At 35.5% G+C, this 19,228-nt stretch overlaps 3 protein-coding genes across 6 annotated transcripts; 2 read left to right on the top strand and 1 right to left on the bottom strand.

The window, feature by feature from the left end:
• The first annotated feature begins 315 nt into the window (after window positions 1-315).
• Window positions 316-6,908, top strand: LOC112734876 (sm-like protein LSM7). 4 transcript variants are annotated; one of them, XM_072229050.1, is made up of 7 exons: window positions 472-553; window positions 1,609-1,728; window positions 2,951-3,003; window positions 3,115-3,196; window positions 3,715-3,786; window positions 4,607-4,659; window positions 6,593-6,908. In XM_072229050.1, the coding sequence occupies exons 3-7, from the start codon at window positions 3,001-3,003 to the stop codon at window positions 6,680-6,682; spliced, it is 300 nt and encodes a 99-aa protein (XP_072085151.1). In that variant the 5' UTR covers window positions 472-553; window positions 1,609-1,728; window positions 2,951-3,000; the 3' UTR covers window positions 6,683-6,908. The 4 variants fall into 4 exon arrangements, with proteins under 4 accessions (XP_025640177.1, XP_072085151.1, XP_025640178.1 ...); XM_025784392.3 differs by lacking the exon at window positions 1,609-1,728 and having other exon boundaries at window positions 316-553; XM_025784393.3 differs by lacking the exons at window positions 472-553; window positions 1,609-1,728 and adding an exon at window positions 2,761-2,857.
• Window positions 6,909-9,905: 2,997 nt separating this feature from the next.
• LOC112734874 (MACPF domain-containing protein At1g14780) lies at window positions 9,906-14,182 on the top strand. Its single transcript, XM_025784388.3, has 7 exons — window positions 9,906-10,647; window positions 10,773-11,011; window positions 11,328-11,529; window positions 11,613-11,690; window positions 11,790-11,973; window positions 12,508-12,674; window positions 13,271-14,182. Exons 1-7 carry the CDS (start codon window positions 10,372-10,374, stop codon window positions 13,973-13,975), a joined length of 1,851 nt encoding a protein of 616 aa, XP_025640173.1. The 5' UTR covers window positions 9,906-10,371; the 3' UTR covers window positions 13,976-14,182.
• Window positions 14,183-15,023: 841 nt separating this feature from the next.
• On the bottom strand, window positions 15,024-16,978 carry LOC112734875 (rho GDP-dissociation inhibitor 1). The gene is made up of 5 exons (XM_025784389.3): window positions 16,454-16,978; window positions 16,290-16,356; window positions 15,868-16,086; window positions 15,647-15,771; window positions 15,024-15,562 (listed from the first exon to the last, which is right to left on the bottom strand). Exons 1-5 carry the CDS (start codon window positions 16,694-16,696, stop codon window positions 15,482-15,484), a joined length of 735 nt encoding a protein of 244 aa, XP_025640174.1. The 5' UTR covers window positions 16,697-16,978; the 3' UTR covers window positions 15,024-15,481.
• Between the last annotated feature and the right edge of the window lie 2,250 nt (window positions 16,979-19,228).

Raw genomic sequence — 19,228 nt, 5'->3', positions numbered from 1 at the left:
GGAGAGTATGAATGTTAGGATTATGCGAGATATGATGAAAATTGGGAAAGAACAGTGTCGTTTTCGAATAAAGGGGTCAGGGATTATTTTGTCCCTTGTTAGAGTTGTCAGGGATCATTTTGTCCCATGTTAGCGTTTTCAGGGACCATTTTGTCTTCCGTTAGAGTTGACGGAGCTAAAGACCTAAATGACTGACGGAGTTAATTGTTAGGGACCAATCGACTAATTAATTTTAGTTGGGGACTAAAATGTCCAGTTTAAAATTTTTTGAGGACCAAAATGGGTATATACTCGTCATATTATTACAGGTCCATCACTCTTAGCCACCATAACCATGACTTTTCCCAAGCCATCACAAAGGACACCTCTATATTAAGGTATATTCTAAAAGCAAGGAAGAAAAGCATAGGCATAAATCCATGAAAGGACAAGATACTTAGCTGGAATTGCAGGGCCAAGTGGTTTTGGACTTTTGGTTCAAATTCAACTGCTGAACAAGTCACTCATCAACAACATTCTTCTTCTTCTTCCAATCTAACCGCTATTATAACTGGTAAGTCTTATATATTCATCCTTAATTAGTTACAATATTTATATTATGGTGAAAACTCAAGTGAAGTCGACTTCACTTGAGTCGTTGGATACCTGAGAGTCGTTGGATGAAAATTTAGTCAAATCAGTCAAATCATCTAACGGTTCTCAGATATCAACTTCACGTGAAGTCGACTTCACCTGAGTTTCTACCTTATATTATAGAGTTTAACTAGGGAGTAGTCAATTTTTTCCAGTTAATACCAATTAATTTTTTTAATTTTTAATTTTAGACTCTAACCTTTAAATCTTAGCCTTGTATGTGAAGTTTTCTGTCCAATTCTCCAGATTAGAGCATGTAAAGTGATCATATTATTAGGAGTTTGTTAATAGTGTATATAGATTTAGAAATGTTCAATTCAAACTTATAATCTTATATTATCGTTCTTTCTCAAAGGATAGTTGAACTTGAATCTTTATTTATGTGTATGAAAGTTTTTTAATGAAGAATTATATTGGCCAAATTAAATTTAATGTTAATTCACCACCTAATTCAATGATGGAATTCTTTACAAGAAATTTCTATGTATATTTGGATTATTTTTTGGGCATTGATAAAGTTGAAGACAATAGTATTGCACGTGAGGGGTACCACTTAAGGTGGTCGTTTCTTTTTGGTCGCAACAAGATATGATTTTGTCTCTTTTGTGTTCTTCATCTTCTAAATTTAATTTCATTTGTTCACACTACACCTACTAGATCTCCCTATCTATGTTATTTAAATTTAATTTTATTTTAATCCAATTTTAGATATACAAGTAACGCAACTCTATCTAAGAACAAAATAATAATAATAATGTGTGAGGGATTTCCCCCTAGTATTTTATTTTTCTTAATTCCCATAATGAATAAGAACAATAACTTAATATATAATAAATAAAATTTTATTACTTGAGTTATAGCTCAAATAACATATTCTTCTTATACTCATCTAAGAAGTTGTGGGTTCGAGTCTCCTATTTTTAGTAAAAAAGAAAATAGATATTTTTATTATGTTTTAAAATCAAATTATTAAAGGGGCAAGTTCTGGAATTGGAGCTGAAACAGCAAGAGTGTTAGCAAAGAGAGGAGTGAGAGTTGTAATTGGCGCAAGGGATACAAAGAAGGCTAAACAAGCCAAAGAGAAGATACAAAAAGGTAGCGTTTCTTTTGAGGTACTGAGACAGAGATTGAGAGACTGAGACTCAGTATCGTATTTGTTAGTTCAGAGACTGGTACTAAAATTTCTGTCTCTATCTCTAAAATTTCAGTATTTCAGTACCTCCAAAAAGTAGGGACACAGGGGACTGAAATTTTTAGAGATGGAGACTGAAACTTTAATAACATTTTATACCTAAAATACTTTCATTTCAATTAATTAATTTCAATTTTACCCTTTGTGCAAATTAAATTAGAATTTTATTCTTGTTTCAATTCCTGTCTCCCATTTTGCACCAAACAGAATATTGAGATTTATTTCAATTCATGTCTCTTAGTCTCTGTCTCTCAGTCTCAGTCTTGCCGTCTCTATCTCTCCACCAAACGCTACCTAGGTAGCGTTTGTTTTGAGGTACTGAGACAGAGACTGATAGACTGAGACTCAGTATCGTGTTTGTTAGTTCAGAGTCTGGTACTAAAATTTCTGTCTCTGTCTCTAAAATTTCAGTATTTTAGTACCTCCAAAAATAGGGACACAGGGGACTAAAATTTTTAGAGATGGAGACTGAAACTTTAATAACATTTTATACTTAAAATACTTTTATTTCAACTAATTAATTCCAATTTTATCCTTTGTGCAAATTAAATTAGAGTTTCATTCTTGTTTCAATTATTGTCTCCCAGTTTGCACCAAACAGAATACTGAGATTTATTTCAATCCCTGTCTCTTAGTCTCTATCTTTCAGTCTCATCTTTTCATCCCTGTCTCTCCACCAAATGCTACCTGAGGGATTAGAATCTCTTAATTTAGAGTTGATCTGATCTAATTTCATAAATTAATCATGTTAATAGTCAATTAAGACTATTAGATGTGTGTTGTGATGTGTGATATTACTTAATGTATTATATTAATAAATTTTGATACTATTAATAATAAAAATAATAAAATGACTAACACTCTAACCTGATCAATTTAAAATCTTTAAATACGAATTTGATTAAAAAAAAAAATTAGAGATCAATTTTAAAAATGAGTGATTTTACGATTTACTCCCAAAAACGGGTAAAAACTAAAAAGTGTTGGTTGAGTTCAGTGTGGTGGCGAAGAGTTTTGCTTCGAAGACACGGTGTGAGTGAGAGTGTGAGCTTAGCTTCCTTCTCCCTCTTCATCTTCATCTTCATCTGCATCATTCCGCAACTCAAATCCCTTTTCTCTTCACAGAAAATTACCATTTCCAGCAAAGCTATCTCCGCTGCAAATTCAATCAAGCCATGGTATGTTCTCCGGCAACACATCCCCTCTTTTCTAAAACCTAATAACTTTTCCGCAACAAAGGGCAAAGGGAAATAGGTCTCATTTCTTTTAATCCATTTTAAAATTGACAGTCGGGAAGGAAAGAAACTGTTCTGGACCTAGCGAAGTTCGTTGACAAAGGTGTTCAGGTTAAACTCACTGGTGGCAGACAAGGTTAAACCCTATCTCCTCTTCCTTTGTTTTTCCCCTTAATTTATTTGTAAGTCAAAATATGTATGATTTGGGTTGACTATTGTTGAAGTATGTATTTGGTTCATTGTTTATTTTATTTTATTTGGTTGGATATGGTTTTACTAGTCTCATATTTGTACGTTGGTGTTAAAGCTAGATACGTGAACAATTTGAACATAGTCACAGTATGGATGATTATTGTAAATGTTTCCCAACGTTGATTCTGGTTATAGATTGTGAATTCCTCATGGAGAATAATGCTTACTCTTGAATCTTGATGTAGTTCCTGTCTTTCTGAACAATAAAATCGTGTCAGTTTGGCATTTTTTTGGTTTTAAACCACTGCTGTTCATTTTGAGTTTAAATGAATAGTGCTCAACTGCAATTTTTGAACATTTGCTAATCAATACTAAGTTGAGATTTTGTGCATCTTTCTTGAATTAAAATGGCATCAGACTCTTATACATACTTTCATTACATTTTACTTTGTTGAATTACAGTGACAGGAACTCTCAAAGGTTATGATCAGTTGCTAAACCTTGTCCTAGATGAAGCTGTAGAGTTTCTAAGAGGTAACTAATAGGTGGACCCTATTTCTTTATTTATGAATTTAACGATTTATCATGTATGTACTTCTGAAGCTTTGACTTTCTTATCATGCTAATAACTTTTGTAATGTAACTTTCGCATTGTTGCATCTTACAATGAAGTTTGGTAGGGGCAAAGAATATGTGCATCTGGTGAACTTTGTTGCCATTATTTTGAATGAAATAGTTAGGAGAATGATTTATCATTTGTTTTGTTGTCAAGAAGTTTCTTCATTAAATTTATTATTTACCACACTAAGCTAGATCAATTTTCTTGTGTCACAAATTTTTGAGGATTAAGAAAAGGGATGTTTACTGATTCATGAGATTGAGGGCTGAATGAGTAATGAGCTATTAACTGGCATGCTTTAACTTCAATTCCGCTGCAGCTATGATCAAACTGTATGATGTAAATATCTCAAGACTGCCATTTTACTTGAGTGAGAGGCCCATCAATAATAACCCTAACTATGTGCAGAATTAGCACAGAATTTTTTGGTGCTGAAAGCTGAATAATATTAACATTGGGTTTTAAAATATTTGACTTTGTTCTCACTTTAAGTGGGGCTTATTTTCATTGAATCCATCATCTTTTTACATATGCTTTCTTTCAGATTTATCAAATCAAACAGCAAAATTAAGATTTCCATACAAATATTGAGTTCACTGTAGAACTTGTGTTTTCATTTTCTCTTCTCCCTTTTTCTCTACCAAAATAATAAGTTGGCTTGTTCCTAAAAATTTTCTGCCTTGTAATATATATATATATATATATTATGAATATTGCATTTGTCTCGTGCTGTAGATCCTGATGATCCTCTCAAAACTACTGATCAGACCAGACGTCTTGGCTTAATTGTAAGTTTTCTTCCATTTCAACACTATACCTTGTTTGTAAAATTTTGCTGATCCAGTCTGAAAATCAACATTTCATGCATGAATGTGAAAAATAATTTCCTGAACCTTGTTGGTTTTCCTCCTCAACTGATGAGTTTTTTAGTTGGAATAAAGAAAAGGGAAAATTATCAGTTGTGGGATAAGTTGTGTTAAACTGATGAGAGCTTATAAGCTTATTATTAAATGTAAGCAAAAATGAAGATCTAAGAAGGACATGTCAACATTTGTGTGCCTCCTGATTACTTAATCTCTCTCTCTTTCGGTAAGGTTCATATTGGAAGGGGAGGGGGAACAAACGTTTTATGAATGCCATGCTTCATAGAAGAGATTAATAATAGGCTTCTGCAAAATTTAAAGAGCTTCGTTCATTTTATAATAAGAGCATTTCATTGCAATACATCTAAAGACTATAGATGCATTTAGACTAGGCTACCTACATTACATACACCCTTATATGCTAATTGTTTAAAATTCCACCAATTTTGGAGTTTGCAGTGTCTATAGGGGAAGTTATTATTAGGGATAAGTACGATTTTGGTCCCTCACGTTGAGGGTCAGAATCGAACCCGTCCCCGATGTATATTTTGATTTAAAATCGTCCTTAACGTGTTTTTTTCGTATTAAAATCGTCCTTTTTATTTTTTTGGACAAAAATACCCTCCCTTCCCCCCCCCCACCCCCGCACGTCTCCCCTTCCCCCTCCCCCACCCCCCTCCCCCCCGGTCTCCCCTTCCCACCACCATCCACCCCCGTCTCCCCTTCCAGCCACCCCCACCCCACCCCCGGTCTCCCCCTCCCCGTCTCCCCTTCCTGCCACCCCCACCTCCACCCCACCCTCGGTCTCCCCTTTCCCCCTCCCCCACCCCCCGGTCTCCCCTTCCCACCACCATCCACCCCCACCCTCACAACCACAACCACAACCACCACCAACCACGACCACCAACACCAAGACCACCACCAAGAAAGCAGGAAACAACACCACAACCACAACCACAACCACCACCAAACAAAAATAGAAAGAACACCAAACAGAAGCAAGGAAGCAGAGGCGAGACAGAGGCGGCGAGCAGAGGCGGAGAGCAGAGGCGGCGATGCGACGAGCAGAGGCAGAGGCGGCGAAGCAGAGGCGGCGAGCAGAGACGGCGAGGCAGAGGCGGCGAGGCGGCGAGGCAGAGGCAGAGGCGGCGAGGCGGTGAAGCAGAGGCGGCGAGCAGAGACGGCGAGGCAGAAGCGACGAGGCAGAGGCGGCGATCTCCAACAGCGACGGGACCACCACGGCAACGGCGGCTCCAAACTTTGCCACCGCCGTCCCCTTCCCCCTCTCCCCTTCCCCCCACCCCCACCCCGGGTCCTTTCCCCCTTCTCCCTTCACCGCCGCCGTCCCCCTCCCCCTCTGATCTCCCCTTCCCACCACCCCCACCCCCACCCCCACGTCCTTTCCCCTTCCCCCATCCCCACCCCCACGTCCTTTCCCCATCCCCTTTCCTCTGATCCCCCCTTTCCCTCCCCTTCGAATACCCTCCCCCCACCCCCACGCGTTTTTTTTTGTTTTTTTTTTTATTTTATAATTTTTTTTATAAGGGTAGTTTAGGAATAAATTAAAAAATTTTATTAGAAAGGACGATTTTAAATTTAAATATGACTTTAAGGATGATTTTAAATCAAAATATACATCGGGGACGGGTTCGATTCTGACCCTCAACGTGAGGGACCAAAACAATACTTATCCCTTATTATTATATCACAAAATCATTTTCTGCAAAATGAAAATAAAAAATAGAACTTACATGACTAAATAAGCAGATGTATTTATTTATTTGTTTTCTTTTTATAGTTTGTTTTTGTTTTGGATATTTCAATACCAAGGGACTTGACTGCTTCTGGTGCACTGCAGGTTTGTAGAGGAACTGCTGTCATGCTTGTGTCCCCAACTGATGGTACAGATGAGATTGCCAACCCCTTTATACAGCAAGATGGGGCCTAAGTTTCAAGTATTTTTACCTGTTATCTAAGTGCTAATCAATCCCTTCATGGCTTTGCTATGAAACCATTAATGCAGAGATTCTGAATAGCATTTTGTGTACTTCGTAATCTTGGATATATTCTTAGGCCTTTAATCGATATAATGTCACATGTGCACTTAGTTTGTTCTTGATTAAGTTAATTCCTCTGATTGGTAATGCATTTTTGCACAGAATGTGTTTTATTAACTTCTTGCGACTTCCCCTTCATGGAATATTATATGTTGATCTGGCCAAGTACATCATGTGCATTATGTTGACCTTGAGATTTGGTTACCATAATTATTTTATCACAACCACTGTCTGTTTAATGCTAAGTTCTTAGGTTTGCTTTAGAATTGTTTCTAATGGTATTATCAATTATGCTTAAAACTAGTGATTAGTGTTGTTTAGGACAAGCCTTTACAGGGTAAAGCTACTATTAAGTATTAACAATTGCTGGGGAACTGTTCTTAGTTCTTACATATATAGCCCTTTTTATTTATCTGTTTTTGTCCTTTTAAAATTTACCTATAAAAGGGTTATGATGAGAGGGAAAAAAAACTGTACTTGGTGATTAATATAAGTAGGGTTTTCTTAACGAGTATACTCTAAATCTACTTGTAAGGATTTTAATAAAGTAAGTTTTTAAACTTTTATTCTTATAAGTGACTTGGAAAGTTTAAAATTTATTTTGTTAGTAATTTTAACAAGTCTCTTTGGTGTATTTGTTAGGAATACTGTCAAAACTCAAAACTCAAAAAACTAAAAATAAAGTCATCAATCATCATAGAGAAAAGAAAGAGGAGGATGCTTATCCGAATTTCTCTTTGTTGTCAGGCCCAGTTGAATTTGATGAAAGAGACCATTTTCATTAATTTAAAAAAAAAAATAGTGATGGTGTATAGTACGTAAGCCGTTATTTAATAGGAATTCTTCCATCAGTTTTTTTCTTAAAATATATATTATCGAAGGATTGTGAAGCACTTTGCAAGAGAAAACGATGGCTGGAGAAGAAAAATATTAGATGGCTACTAGAATTTATTATTTTTGGTTATTAATTAGTCATAAATATTTAAAAATATAAATTAAAGTATGTTATTAGATTATTAAATTAAAGAAATTAAGTTGATAATAAAAAATAATGATAAAAAATAATAAATTTTTATAAACCTTTAGAATTTTTTGCAGGAGAAATTGCATATGCATAGAAGTAAATTTACATTGGACTGTTGGTCTTACACAAAAAGAATTGATACAGCTATACAGGTGTTGAAAATTTTGTAGCTATCTCATTTCATAGGGAATGGATTATCTTCATTTTTTTTAACAATTGAGGGAATAAAATGTGATCTCTCACTATTAGTTAAAAGAGTATTCAACAGATTACCAAAAATATAGGGACACTAATAAGTTTGACCAAAGTTAAGATTGGAAAGTCAAGTTTGCAAACTGAAATTCAATCAATCACACATATCATAAAATTCAGTCTAAAGTTCAAGGGAAAACCAAGTTAGCAAGTTTAGACTTTCCAATGGATATTATTCCGTTCTAACTTCTAACCTTCTTCCTTCGGTGAACACACTAGTTTTGTTTTATTTTTTTCCCAAGCGTGATCCTCCCCTTGCTGTAGCATCCTGTCGTCATTACGGAATAGGAATAGGAATAAGCGTAAGAATGTGAATGAGTAGAGAGTGGTATTTAAATGGAAGGATTTTGTTTCTAAAATTAAGTATCGATTAATTCGAAGAAAAAAATGATAGGTTAGTCTACGAACTAAACAGATGGTTCGTTTATTTTTTTTTATGTTTTTTTTTTTAAATAACACTTTTAACTGATATTTTTATTGATTTAATCTAAAAATTTGACTCATCAACTAAAAAATACAACTTGTTTAAGATTTTTAATCAAAAAGTGATATTTTTTGTTAAAATATTTTTCAAACAATAAAATAAAAAAATAAACAAGTCAGTCCATTTAACCTATTGACCATAAGCAGAAATAGACTGAAAAATTATAATCTGCAAATGAAATGGGCTTAAACAGTCCAGTCTATTTAACCCACAGATTTAAACGGACTAAGTCTAAATGGGTCAAGTTAGTCAGTTTGACAACTCTAGTGGTCGGTAATATCTAGAGGGGGCAACGGGGTGGGTAGGAGCGGGTTTTTGCTCTATCCAATCCCGTTCTACTCTACAATAACCCGTAGCTTATTCGCTCCACTCTTATCCACGGGTAGTAAAAAGTTAAATCCTAACCCGTCCCGCCCTACTCCTATAATTATTAAAATTCAATAAATAAAAGTAAATTTTAAAATTTATATAACCATCATCATATACATAACACAAATTAAAATAAAAATTTAAATATGATACAATATTATTAATCATTCTACTAATTATTTTACATATATTACACATATTATATATTAAAATTATATATATTATATATATACTGGGGCAGGTATTATATAAACCCGGCCCCCGCCCCGCCCCGATAAAAAAACCACTCCGGTACAGGGCGGATAATTACCCGTCTTGAGCGGGTAGAGACGGGGTGGATACTTGCGGATAGGGACATGGTAGCTATCTCTAGTAATATCTTATAATGGAATAGAGTTTAAAATAAGAAGAGTGCTATGGGTCACCAGATTTTGTAATTTATAGTCATTAATTAGCTATCATTAGTGTTTTTAATGGTGTAAAATTATATCTAATAGTGTAGGATTATTCATTTTTCTTTTACTCATTAAATACTGGCCAAATTTTAATAAAAGTGTTAGCCTTAAATTTTCTCTTAAAATAATATAAACTTGTTCTATTCTATTATTTCATAATATAAACTTAAAACAAAATTAATTAAATTTAACCTCGCAACAATAGAAACTCTCAAACTAGAAAGGTTCTATTGCACTATTTGTAATTAACTTGTTATTAGTGGAAGCAATATCTTTAGAAATAGAATGAACTAATGAAGGTCAACAATTTCCGGAATCACTTTGTGGCCAATTTTCAGTGTTAATGCTTCTAACTTGAAACTTCCAAGTTCCAAAGGTGGTAGCGTATCTACTATGGACTATAGTCCAATGTGAGAGTAAGAAAAAGGAGTAAAAGTAAACAGCAATAAACAGCAAGATTCAACAACAGCACAAAAGTTGAGTTGACATTCAGACACCCTATTTCAAACATGGACCGTTGATTGATCCATAATTGTTCTCATTTTTTCCACAAACAGACACAAAAACACACTTGAGTTGAGTTGACACGGTCAAATCCTCAAACACTTGACAATCACAGTTCAGACTTGAGAGTTTCACAACTCGGAATTACTCAACCACCCCCGTTCCTGTTTCTTGTTTCTCCAAGCATAAAAACAACCTTACTTAACATTCACTAATCACTCTTTCACCACAACACCGCCAACTTCTCTCCTTCCTCGAACCTTCATCTGGATCCTCCGTAATCAGTACCTGATACCCATTTGCACCTAAACCCCAAAGCTAACACCTTTTCTTTGCATTAAAATCATTGCCAACCCACTAGGAACTGTTGCCTAATTGCACCCTAGCTTAACCAACAACTCGTCTTCCCTTTTTCTTTTATTTATTTTTTTATTGGTTCTGGTCTCTGGGTTTTCTTGTTTTATTGGAAAGTTTGGATTTTGATTTGCGGGGATGGCGGTGGAAGAGGAAGGTGCACAGTTTCAGATGAGGGCCTTGGAGTGTCTTGGTAAAGGTTTCGACTTGGCGAGCGATTTTCGGTTGAAGTTTGCAAAGGGAGTTGGAGGCGGTGGGAAGAGGTTGGTGGTGCTTGATGAAATGCACAAGAGGGATATTTTGATCCCTGCAGCTGGTGGAGCCTCCATCACCATTAGAGGGGTCTCTGAGGACATTCGTTGTGATAAAGGGGATAGAATAAGGTTCAAATCCGATGTGCTTGAGTTCAACCAGGTCCTCCTTTTTCTCTATATCTTCTTCTCTGTTACGTTTGTAAGATGCCAATCAGTTAGAAAGCTTTGTTATATCACTATGTTTGGGTTTTAAGATCTCTATCTGAATCTTTTTTAAACTTGCAGATGTCTGAGTTGTTAAATCAGAAATCGGCAGTGCAAGGGAAAATACCTTCTGGCTATTTCAATGCTCTTTTTGATTTGAGTGGTGACTGGTTGAGGGATGCTGCTGACATCAAGTATCTTGCTTTTGATGGTTATTTCATTTCGCTCTACTATTTACATCTAACAGCTTCTCCACTTGTGCTGCAAGAGGAAGTTAAGAAGTCTGTTCCTGCTCAATGGGACCCGGCGGCATTGTCTAGGTAAACACCACGCCCCTACTATGTTTAGTAAGTAGAGTGGTGAATTCACTAAATTGATCTTTGTATTCCTGGTGTAAATATTGTGTGTCTTGAATTCAATTCGTTGTTGGTTGTTATACATTCATCATTTTGGCGATCCTATGAAATTTAGACCGGTTGTTGTCTTGTTGATGAGCCGAACAGAGTAATGAAAGAGTTTCGACATTGATAGCACCCATTTCAGTTGATGTGGAGTGATCTTGACAGTTTGATATGGTGTTTAAGTTTGGGTTTCTATGTTGATTCGTATGTGATGCTGATGAATTTTGTTAGGCAGGTTCATTCAGACATATGGTACACACATAGTAGTAGGTATGGCTGTTGGTGGTCAAGATGTAATCTGTGTCAAACAGAAGCATTCTTCAAAGATTTCTCCTGGTGATCTCAGAAGACATTTAGAAGATCTTGGAGATTTTCTGTTTTCAGATGTAAGGAGTCCTTCTTTACTACAGAGGCAGACAGCCGATGGCAAACAGAAGGTATTTTGCTTTATCATCTACAAATTTACCAGTTTCACTGGTTTGTTACTTTACAAGTCAATGCAATCTTTCTATTCATGCAGGTCCCTGAGGTCTTTAATCGTGTGATGCAATCAAACACAATGCAGTTCACTACTATTTCAGAAACATCAAGCAAAGATGTAAGCCTCAAATTGGATATGTTTACATTTGAAGTTTAAAGAGGGGAAAAGAGGAAAAAGAACTAGGATGTGACTATATATTGCTTTATGTTGGAACAGGGCCTCACTATTATTTGCTCCAAAAGAGGAGGAGATATGTTCAAGAACAGTCACTCAAATTGGCTCCAGACAGTGCCTTCTAATCCTGAAGCAATCCTCTTCAAATTCGTTCCTATTTCATCACTTCTAACTGGGATTCCTGGAAGTGGCTATCTTAGCCATGCAATCAACTTGTATTTACGTTGTAAGTTCTTCTTATATCGAACAGTGATACACATAAATCTGTTGTCTTTTACTCATTTCGGTTGATTAACCATGATATAGATGAGCTCCAACAGAAAAACTAGGGAAGAGTGCAGTTTACACCTTTATCTTGACTCAATGTGCCTTGTAGCCCCTTAAAAATGTACAAACGTGTGCAAAATGGCTATCGTCACTGATTTCTATCCAAAATCTGTCAGAAATTGCGACCATAAAATCCTGACCAAAGGCATAACATGACTGATTCCATTGAAATTTCTATAGACATCTGTCAAGAGGAACATTTCACTCTTTTAATAAGTTTATGGACTATCTTGCACGTTTTTTTAAGTTATGCACTAAACTACACATTGTGCACATTTGAATGATGTAAATTAGACATGAGTAAGTTACCTTCATCATATTTGCTTTCCGAAACATGAAGTTGCAAAGCCATCATTTCTTGCATAGTGCTATTTTTTTCCTCTCAACATTACTGAACACTAAATGACTAAACGGATTCACTTGTTCTCTACAGACAAGCCTCCTCTTGAAGATATACAATATTTCTTAGAGTTTCAAATTCCCAAGCAATGGGCGCCAATGTTTTGTGAGCTGCCTCTCAGGCATCAGCGGACGAAGACGTCATCCTGTTCCCTGCAATTTAGTTTCATGGGACCAAAGCTCCATATCAGCTCTACACAGGTACAAAATATTATTGCTTGTGCTGGACTTCACTCTTACTTTGCTCTGAAAATAAATAACTATGGGTTTTTTTTTTTTTTGTTTGGGGGGGGGGGTTGTAAAATGGGGTGAAACTTTTATGGGGTGTTATAAATTTAGGCAATTTGTCTTAGCGGTAACCCTTTTCATGCAAAATCTTACCTCAGGTTTTGTCAAAGGAGAGTTCTCGTGGGAGTCTGAAATAGTGGTATCAGGTTGGATTAGGGTTTAAATCCAGTGAGAAATGTTTTGGATTATGGAACTGACTTGTGATATACATATTCAGACCAAAAAGTTGTGGCAGAAACTTCCTTTTTCCTCCTTATAAGAAACTCCATTGGCGAAATGGTACTAAACATAATAGTATAAGATGGTTCATGTTAGTCTTCAGGAGTCATGGCACTAAGGGCAAAGATGCTCATAGGAGTTTATTCTTTGAGAGTCTTTCTAATATCGGCTTCACAGCTTTGTAGGGATTTTGTCTTCATTTTATTATTTACATTATTTGCCCTGAGTCTTGTCTTGTTGACCATATATTTCATTATTTCTCATAGAGTATTGTGTTCTATACATGCCAGGTGGTAACTGAACAAAAACCTGTGGTTGGTCTCCGCTTGTACTTGGAAGGCCGGAAATGTGATAGACTCGCATTACATGTACAACATCTTTCGAGCCTTCCAAATACCATGGTTCTTTCTTCTGGCACCTCAACCCTGCAAACCGCATCTATGTGGCGAGGGTCCGATGACCATGAATCCAGCAACCAATTTCTGGAACCAGTCAGATGGAAGAGATTCTCAAAGGTGTGCACATCAGTAGTTAAGCATGACCCGAATTGGTTGAATGGCTCGAGTGGTGTTTATATTGTAACTGGGGCACAAATCCTTAGTAAAGGAAGTTGGCCAAGGAATGTGCTTCATCTGCGTCTTCTCTTCACGCATATACCTAATTGCAGTATCCGGAAGTCAGAGTGGGCTGGCGCACCAGAGGGTTCAAGAAAGTTCTCTTTCTTCACAAATTTGAGCACAACATTTTCATTCACTCAACAGAGCAACACTGCTCCACGGAAGCAGGCTCCAGCAGCGCTAAACTCCGGTATTTATCCAGAGGGTCCACCTGTGCCGGTTCGCTCAGGTAAACTGCTTAAATATGTGGAGACAGCTGAGGTTGTGCGAGGGCCACATGATGCTCCGGGTCATTGGTTAGTAACTGCTGCCAAGCTCGTGACGGACGGCGGTAAGATTGGAATACAAGTGAAGTTTGCATTGTTAGATTACTGCTGATTCCTGGCCACTGCTCTTCTCTTTCCAGAGTAATATCATATTATCATTGTTGTCATTTGTTGTTGCTTATTATCATAAATTTTTTTGGAAACTACAGATTGCATGTATATATTTTTTGTCTAAAGGCTTTGTACAGTGTATATAAACTCAAAAAGTGAGTGGGAGTTGTCAACATGCAATAGAAAATTAATGTGGTTGTTCAGCTAATTTTGGAATCTGAATACATCTTGTTGGGTTTTAAGTTTTAACCATCATAAGCCATCTTGTGGCAAAGATTAAACAAAGAATGTTAAAGCGCAAATTGAATCCAATCAATACGTTGCATCAAAATATGATAACACCATGCTTGAATAGCTTGAATATGATATCATCTTATTTCGTATGATATCTTGTCAAAAAGAGAAAAGAAAAATTTGGAAAGAACTGAAGAATAAAATGTTCGATGGGTGATCCTACCTTGAACCTACTCTACTATATTCATGTGTAATTTGACTGATTTCACTTGCCTTCACATGCACTTATTTAATTGACCTTAATAATCTTTTCCAACAGATAAACACAGAATTGTGCAAGGCTATATAAACCCGTGACTCAATAGATTCCTAAGAAATATTCCTAATATTCCCTATATGGATAAGTAGTTAACTATTGGTACTCGTTGGTTTTTAGTGATATTGTGATCATTATTTTAGTAATTATTGATCTTTACTTAGAAAGAAAGGAAGCTTGATGGAATGCCTTTATTATTTATCATATATCAAATCATTGATGCCCACCAAGAATATGAATACAGGGAATGTGGGTAAAGAAATATATGGCAAATCCAATCCTCTTTGTTTGTAGAATTTTGCAACACTCAATTGACAAAAATGGTCAAATTAGGCAAAATCTTGGAGAACTGAAACTCACAAAGCAACAGCAAAATGTTTCAAGTTAAATTTAGTTGCCAGTATGTTGGAATTTTGAGTGATGTCTTCATTACAAAATAATTCAATTGGAAATTCTGCTTCTATCCTCTTCTATTAATTTATTTTTCTGATTTCAATAGTTAGTAAACAGCATGTGGTGATCATTTTCAGAAAAGCTATTGGACCACAAGGCAATTGATGAAACTTTTGGCCATTTGCTTCAGAAAGAAAAGGCAGTAGTTGAAGATACTTCTTGATTTCCATTTCTTTAATTATCCCACATGGGGTTCACTTTCACCCCACACTTCCACCCTTCACTCTCTTAGCAGATAATGACAATTAACTCTTGGAGGCATCTTTGGTGGAATGAATGCAATGCAATGTCTATAGTTATTAAAATGAAAAGAAAAAGAAAAAAAAAAGGTTCCATGGCAGATAATAAGGGGAGGATTATAGTAGTACCATGTACCATCATGCATGTGCACTAACTGCTCTAACTGAATTTAATAAACATAAATTTGAATTTCAACCAGACACTGAAAAAGATACAAGATATCACGGGAACCAAATCCACCAATAGATTACTCAAGATTGAGTCTCAATGGGGTGTAGGCCAATTTTTCTGAATTTCAAACTGATAACTTGCATCCAAGTAGCATTTTTTATCATCATCTACAAACTGCAGCAAGAAAATTTAGTTAATTCTTCTCATTCATCAAACAAAATGTAAATCCTTGTTGTACCTGTGATTGAAGTTTCTTACTTTGGTTCTTGCTGAATAGGTTCCCCTAGCAAAGAATCCTGAAGGGGTGGTTTCTTCTTCTAGTTCATATGTATATGGTTCCTGCTGTGGGCTATAAGTTCCCAACATTTTTTTTATATTGTCCACTGTTTCATGAAAATTAATATGTAACCAAGACAATTTAAATATGGTAGGTTAAATTAATGTTGCACTACACAGAAGAAAGGAGGTGTATGCCTCACCTCTAACACCAGTTTTCCAAACAACATTAGTGTATTTGAGGCCGGAAACAAGGTTGTTGGAGACAATGAAGGTGAATTTGAGGCTGAATTTGGTCCCTTCCTTAAGGGTGAAGACACTCTTCTTAGAATCATTAGTAAATGGAATTGGCAAGATTTGATCAGGCCTTCCTGGGCATATGATTGTGAGGCTCACTATCTTCACTTCTGGATCCTTATTCTCTGATTTTCAACAGAAAGAAAAGGGCGCTTTTTAGAATTTCATGACTTGCAAAAAAGCCAAACATGAGGTTACAAATAGAACTTAAATGTATGTTTAAGTGCAGATGTACTGTCCCTGTCAGGTTGATGATGCATTATCTCCAATGAAATAATCATTTGTAGAATTGCTTGATGAAAGAGACTGAAAAAGAAAATGTAAGTACCTCCAACAGCAGACATATCAATACTTCCAAGAAGTTGCTCTTTCCATTTTCTCAGACTCTCATCATCCTTTGAGAAGCACAAAGATTTTCATCAAAGAATAGTTTTAAAAAGTCAAAGCTGAGGAGTGAAGGAATTGAAGCATTTTGGTTTTGGAAAGTCTTACTTTGTCTTTGTCAATATGCTCCTTGAGAGAGAACTGAGGACCAGGATGAGGATCCATTTCCTTGTCAGATTCTAGCTTGGGATCTTCCTCTTCCTCTGCCTCATCAGTTTCTTCTTCATCATCACTGTAAGGAAGCTGGCCTGGTTCCCCACCATTACCAACCTTGTTTGTGATCTCTTCATCTAAATTAGCTTCAAAGAGAACATTCCTGGTTGTGGAGGCAGCTCCTAGAGCAGTAGACATTGTCAACCCCAGAAGAGAATGTGTGTTGTTGTAAGTCCTGAAGGAAAAAAAAAAAGAAGAGGAGAGAACACCAAGTTTCAAAGTTGGTTTGGTTAATAGTAACTCTTTCTCTTCCAACTTATGCTGAATTTACTGTTAGAGTTAGGAGGTTATGACTTTAGTGGTGTATATGTATATGTATGTACTCAGAGTTGGATTTAATATAACAGAATCACTCAGTAAATGTGGGCCATCAAATGAAATGGTAATGAAAAACGGTTGGAATAAAGTTGGTGGAGAGCCACTAATGGTGGAGAAGGTCATATCATATATACCAAAGAAATTGAGACCTACCATGTTCTTATGCATAATTATTGAATTATTGATTATACATGGTGTAATATATGACAATTTTAGATTTTGAGCTTTGGGGTCACCTGTCCATAAATCATAAAAGAAATCAAAATAAAATGTTTGGTATTTGAAATAATTTATCCAATTTTTTAAGACCCTGATGATGCTTTATTTTTTATTCAGAAAAACACAACCTTTACTGTGGAACTGGTTTACCTCATCAATGAATAGCATTTCGTTTTGTATTGGATATGAAGAATTTTGGAGTTACTGACAGTATAAGTGTCAATGTTAGTTAGTTACACGTGTATCCCACATAAGTACATAACAGTAGCTTGCACATTCATTCGAGTCCAAAGCATAACTATCTCTAGAATCTTAGTTTCTTAGGATCTTGTTTTGTTTTGAATTTTGAAAACTTTTCATGATCAGTTATGCACTCTGAAGTCTGAACTGTAAATTAAACATGGTCTGGCCTGTCCTGCTGTGGAGCTCCTTCACTTCCATACCCCACCACACTTGCCACAAAGCACATATTCATCATCATCATCATCATCATCCATCACTTTCATGAGTGGCTTCTTGTTCTTTCCGCCTGAAACAGCGGACACAGTGTTACCAAAGCAGCTGTTTCGCGATCCTCCTACCTTGGTGGGTGAGGATTCCGCGGCATTTTCCTGTGTATATTCTCTTTGAAACAATGGATAAAAATACACCTAAAAATTCACACGCTCTGGATAGAATTATACCTAAATATTATTGAGAAAAATCCAAAACGGTCCTGACAATTACTTAAAAGATAACGAGTCATTTGACAAAAAAAAATCCAACTCAGCCTCTGATAATTACCTCGAAAGGACAATGAGGCTTCTGTGCCAAAAAAAAATCAGGAGTCGGATTGGGTATTTTTTTTTCTTAGAGACTTCGTTATCCTTTCCAGATAATTGTCAGGAACCAAATGATATATTCACTCTAAATCATTTAATAAGTCATGCGTACACACTATTTATTTGCTCCGATGAACACGTTCACCTTTCTGGTCGTGAACATGGGACTCCGTTAGTGTTACTGCATATGTGGGGAATTTTGGTCCAAGCTGGTACAATGACTCTGAGTGATATGTCTCTTTTGTTGTTCATTCAAATAAATAATAAAGGTGATTAATAAATATTATAAAAATAATTTTAAATACAAATGATAAATACTTTTTTAAAAATATATATTTTTTGAAATTATGAAAATTTAATTACCTAAAAATATGGATTATAAATATTTTAAGATTTTATGTAAGGTAATTATTTGTATAATCTCTAAAGTTATTTTTACTAATTTATGTTTCGAAAATTAAAACCTTTTATATTTATATTATCAACTATTTTGATAAGTATAAATAAATTGTATTTTTTATTGGATAAAATTAAAATATAAATATTTAAATAAAATAAAATAACATTGAATATTATTTTAGTTTGAATCAATTCAAAATTAAACATTGTAAAGATGGAATGCAAGTTATAATTTTATCTAACATTATTATAGTTACTTGTGTATTTTATAATACTATTAAAGTGCATGCAAAAAAAATTGGATTATTAGACATAAAATTGATTGTAATAGTCTAAAATTAGGAATTAGCAATAGTATGGTTCTTATTTTATGGCAAACAACATCTTTTTAAATTTTTTTCTAGTCTTTGGTGGATTTGGTGTTTCAAGAATAATGAGATTTTTCATTTCATGAGTCTTGGTCCACTAATAAGGTGACTAAGCTAGTATGGTTTTTGTCCTTGAAAAAGAAACTTTGGAATATTTTTGAGTTGCAATGAGTGTATATTCTCTCTACTATTAGTGGCGCTTGGATCTCCCTCGATGGATACTTTTAAGATTAATTATGATATTAGTTACCCTGATAATGGTGCTCGGATTAGTTTTGCCTGTGTTACCAGAGATTGAAATGAAAGTTGGCAACGAGATTGTTTGGAAACAATTGAGAGTCATAATATTCTGTAAGGAGAGTTGTTCGCTATTTGGAGAGGATATCTTCTAGCCTGCGACTTGGGGCATAAAAATGTTATTGGAAAAGTCTAGGGGGCCAGCAATTTTTGTGTTTTCTGGCCAGCACTTAACCATCAAAACAAAAGTGAGTGATCTCCCACCATTAGATGTAATCTCACACCATTAAAAATATTATTGATGGCCA

This window comes from Arachis hypogaea, chromosome 3 (assembly GCF_003086295.3).
Source record: "Arachis hypogaea cultivar Tifrunner chromosome 3, arahy.Tifrunner.gnm2.J5K5, whole genome shotgun sequence".
In the NCBI taxonomy this organism is placed as follows: Eukaryota; Viridiplantae; Streptophyta; class Magnoliopsida; order Fabales; family Fabaceae; genus Arachis; species Arachis hypogaea.
Note: the sequence above shows the minus strand (reverse complement) of the source record. Positions and strands in the feature narration are given on the sequence as shown.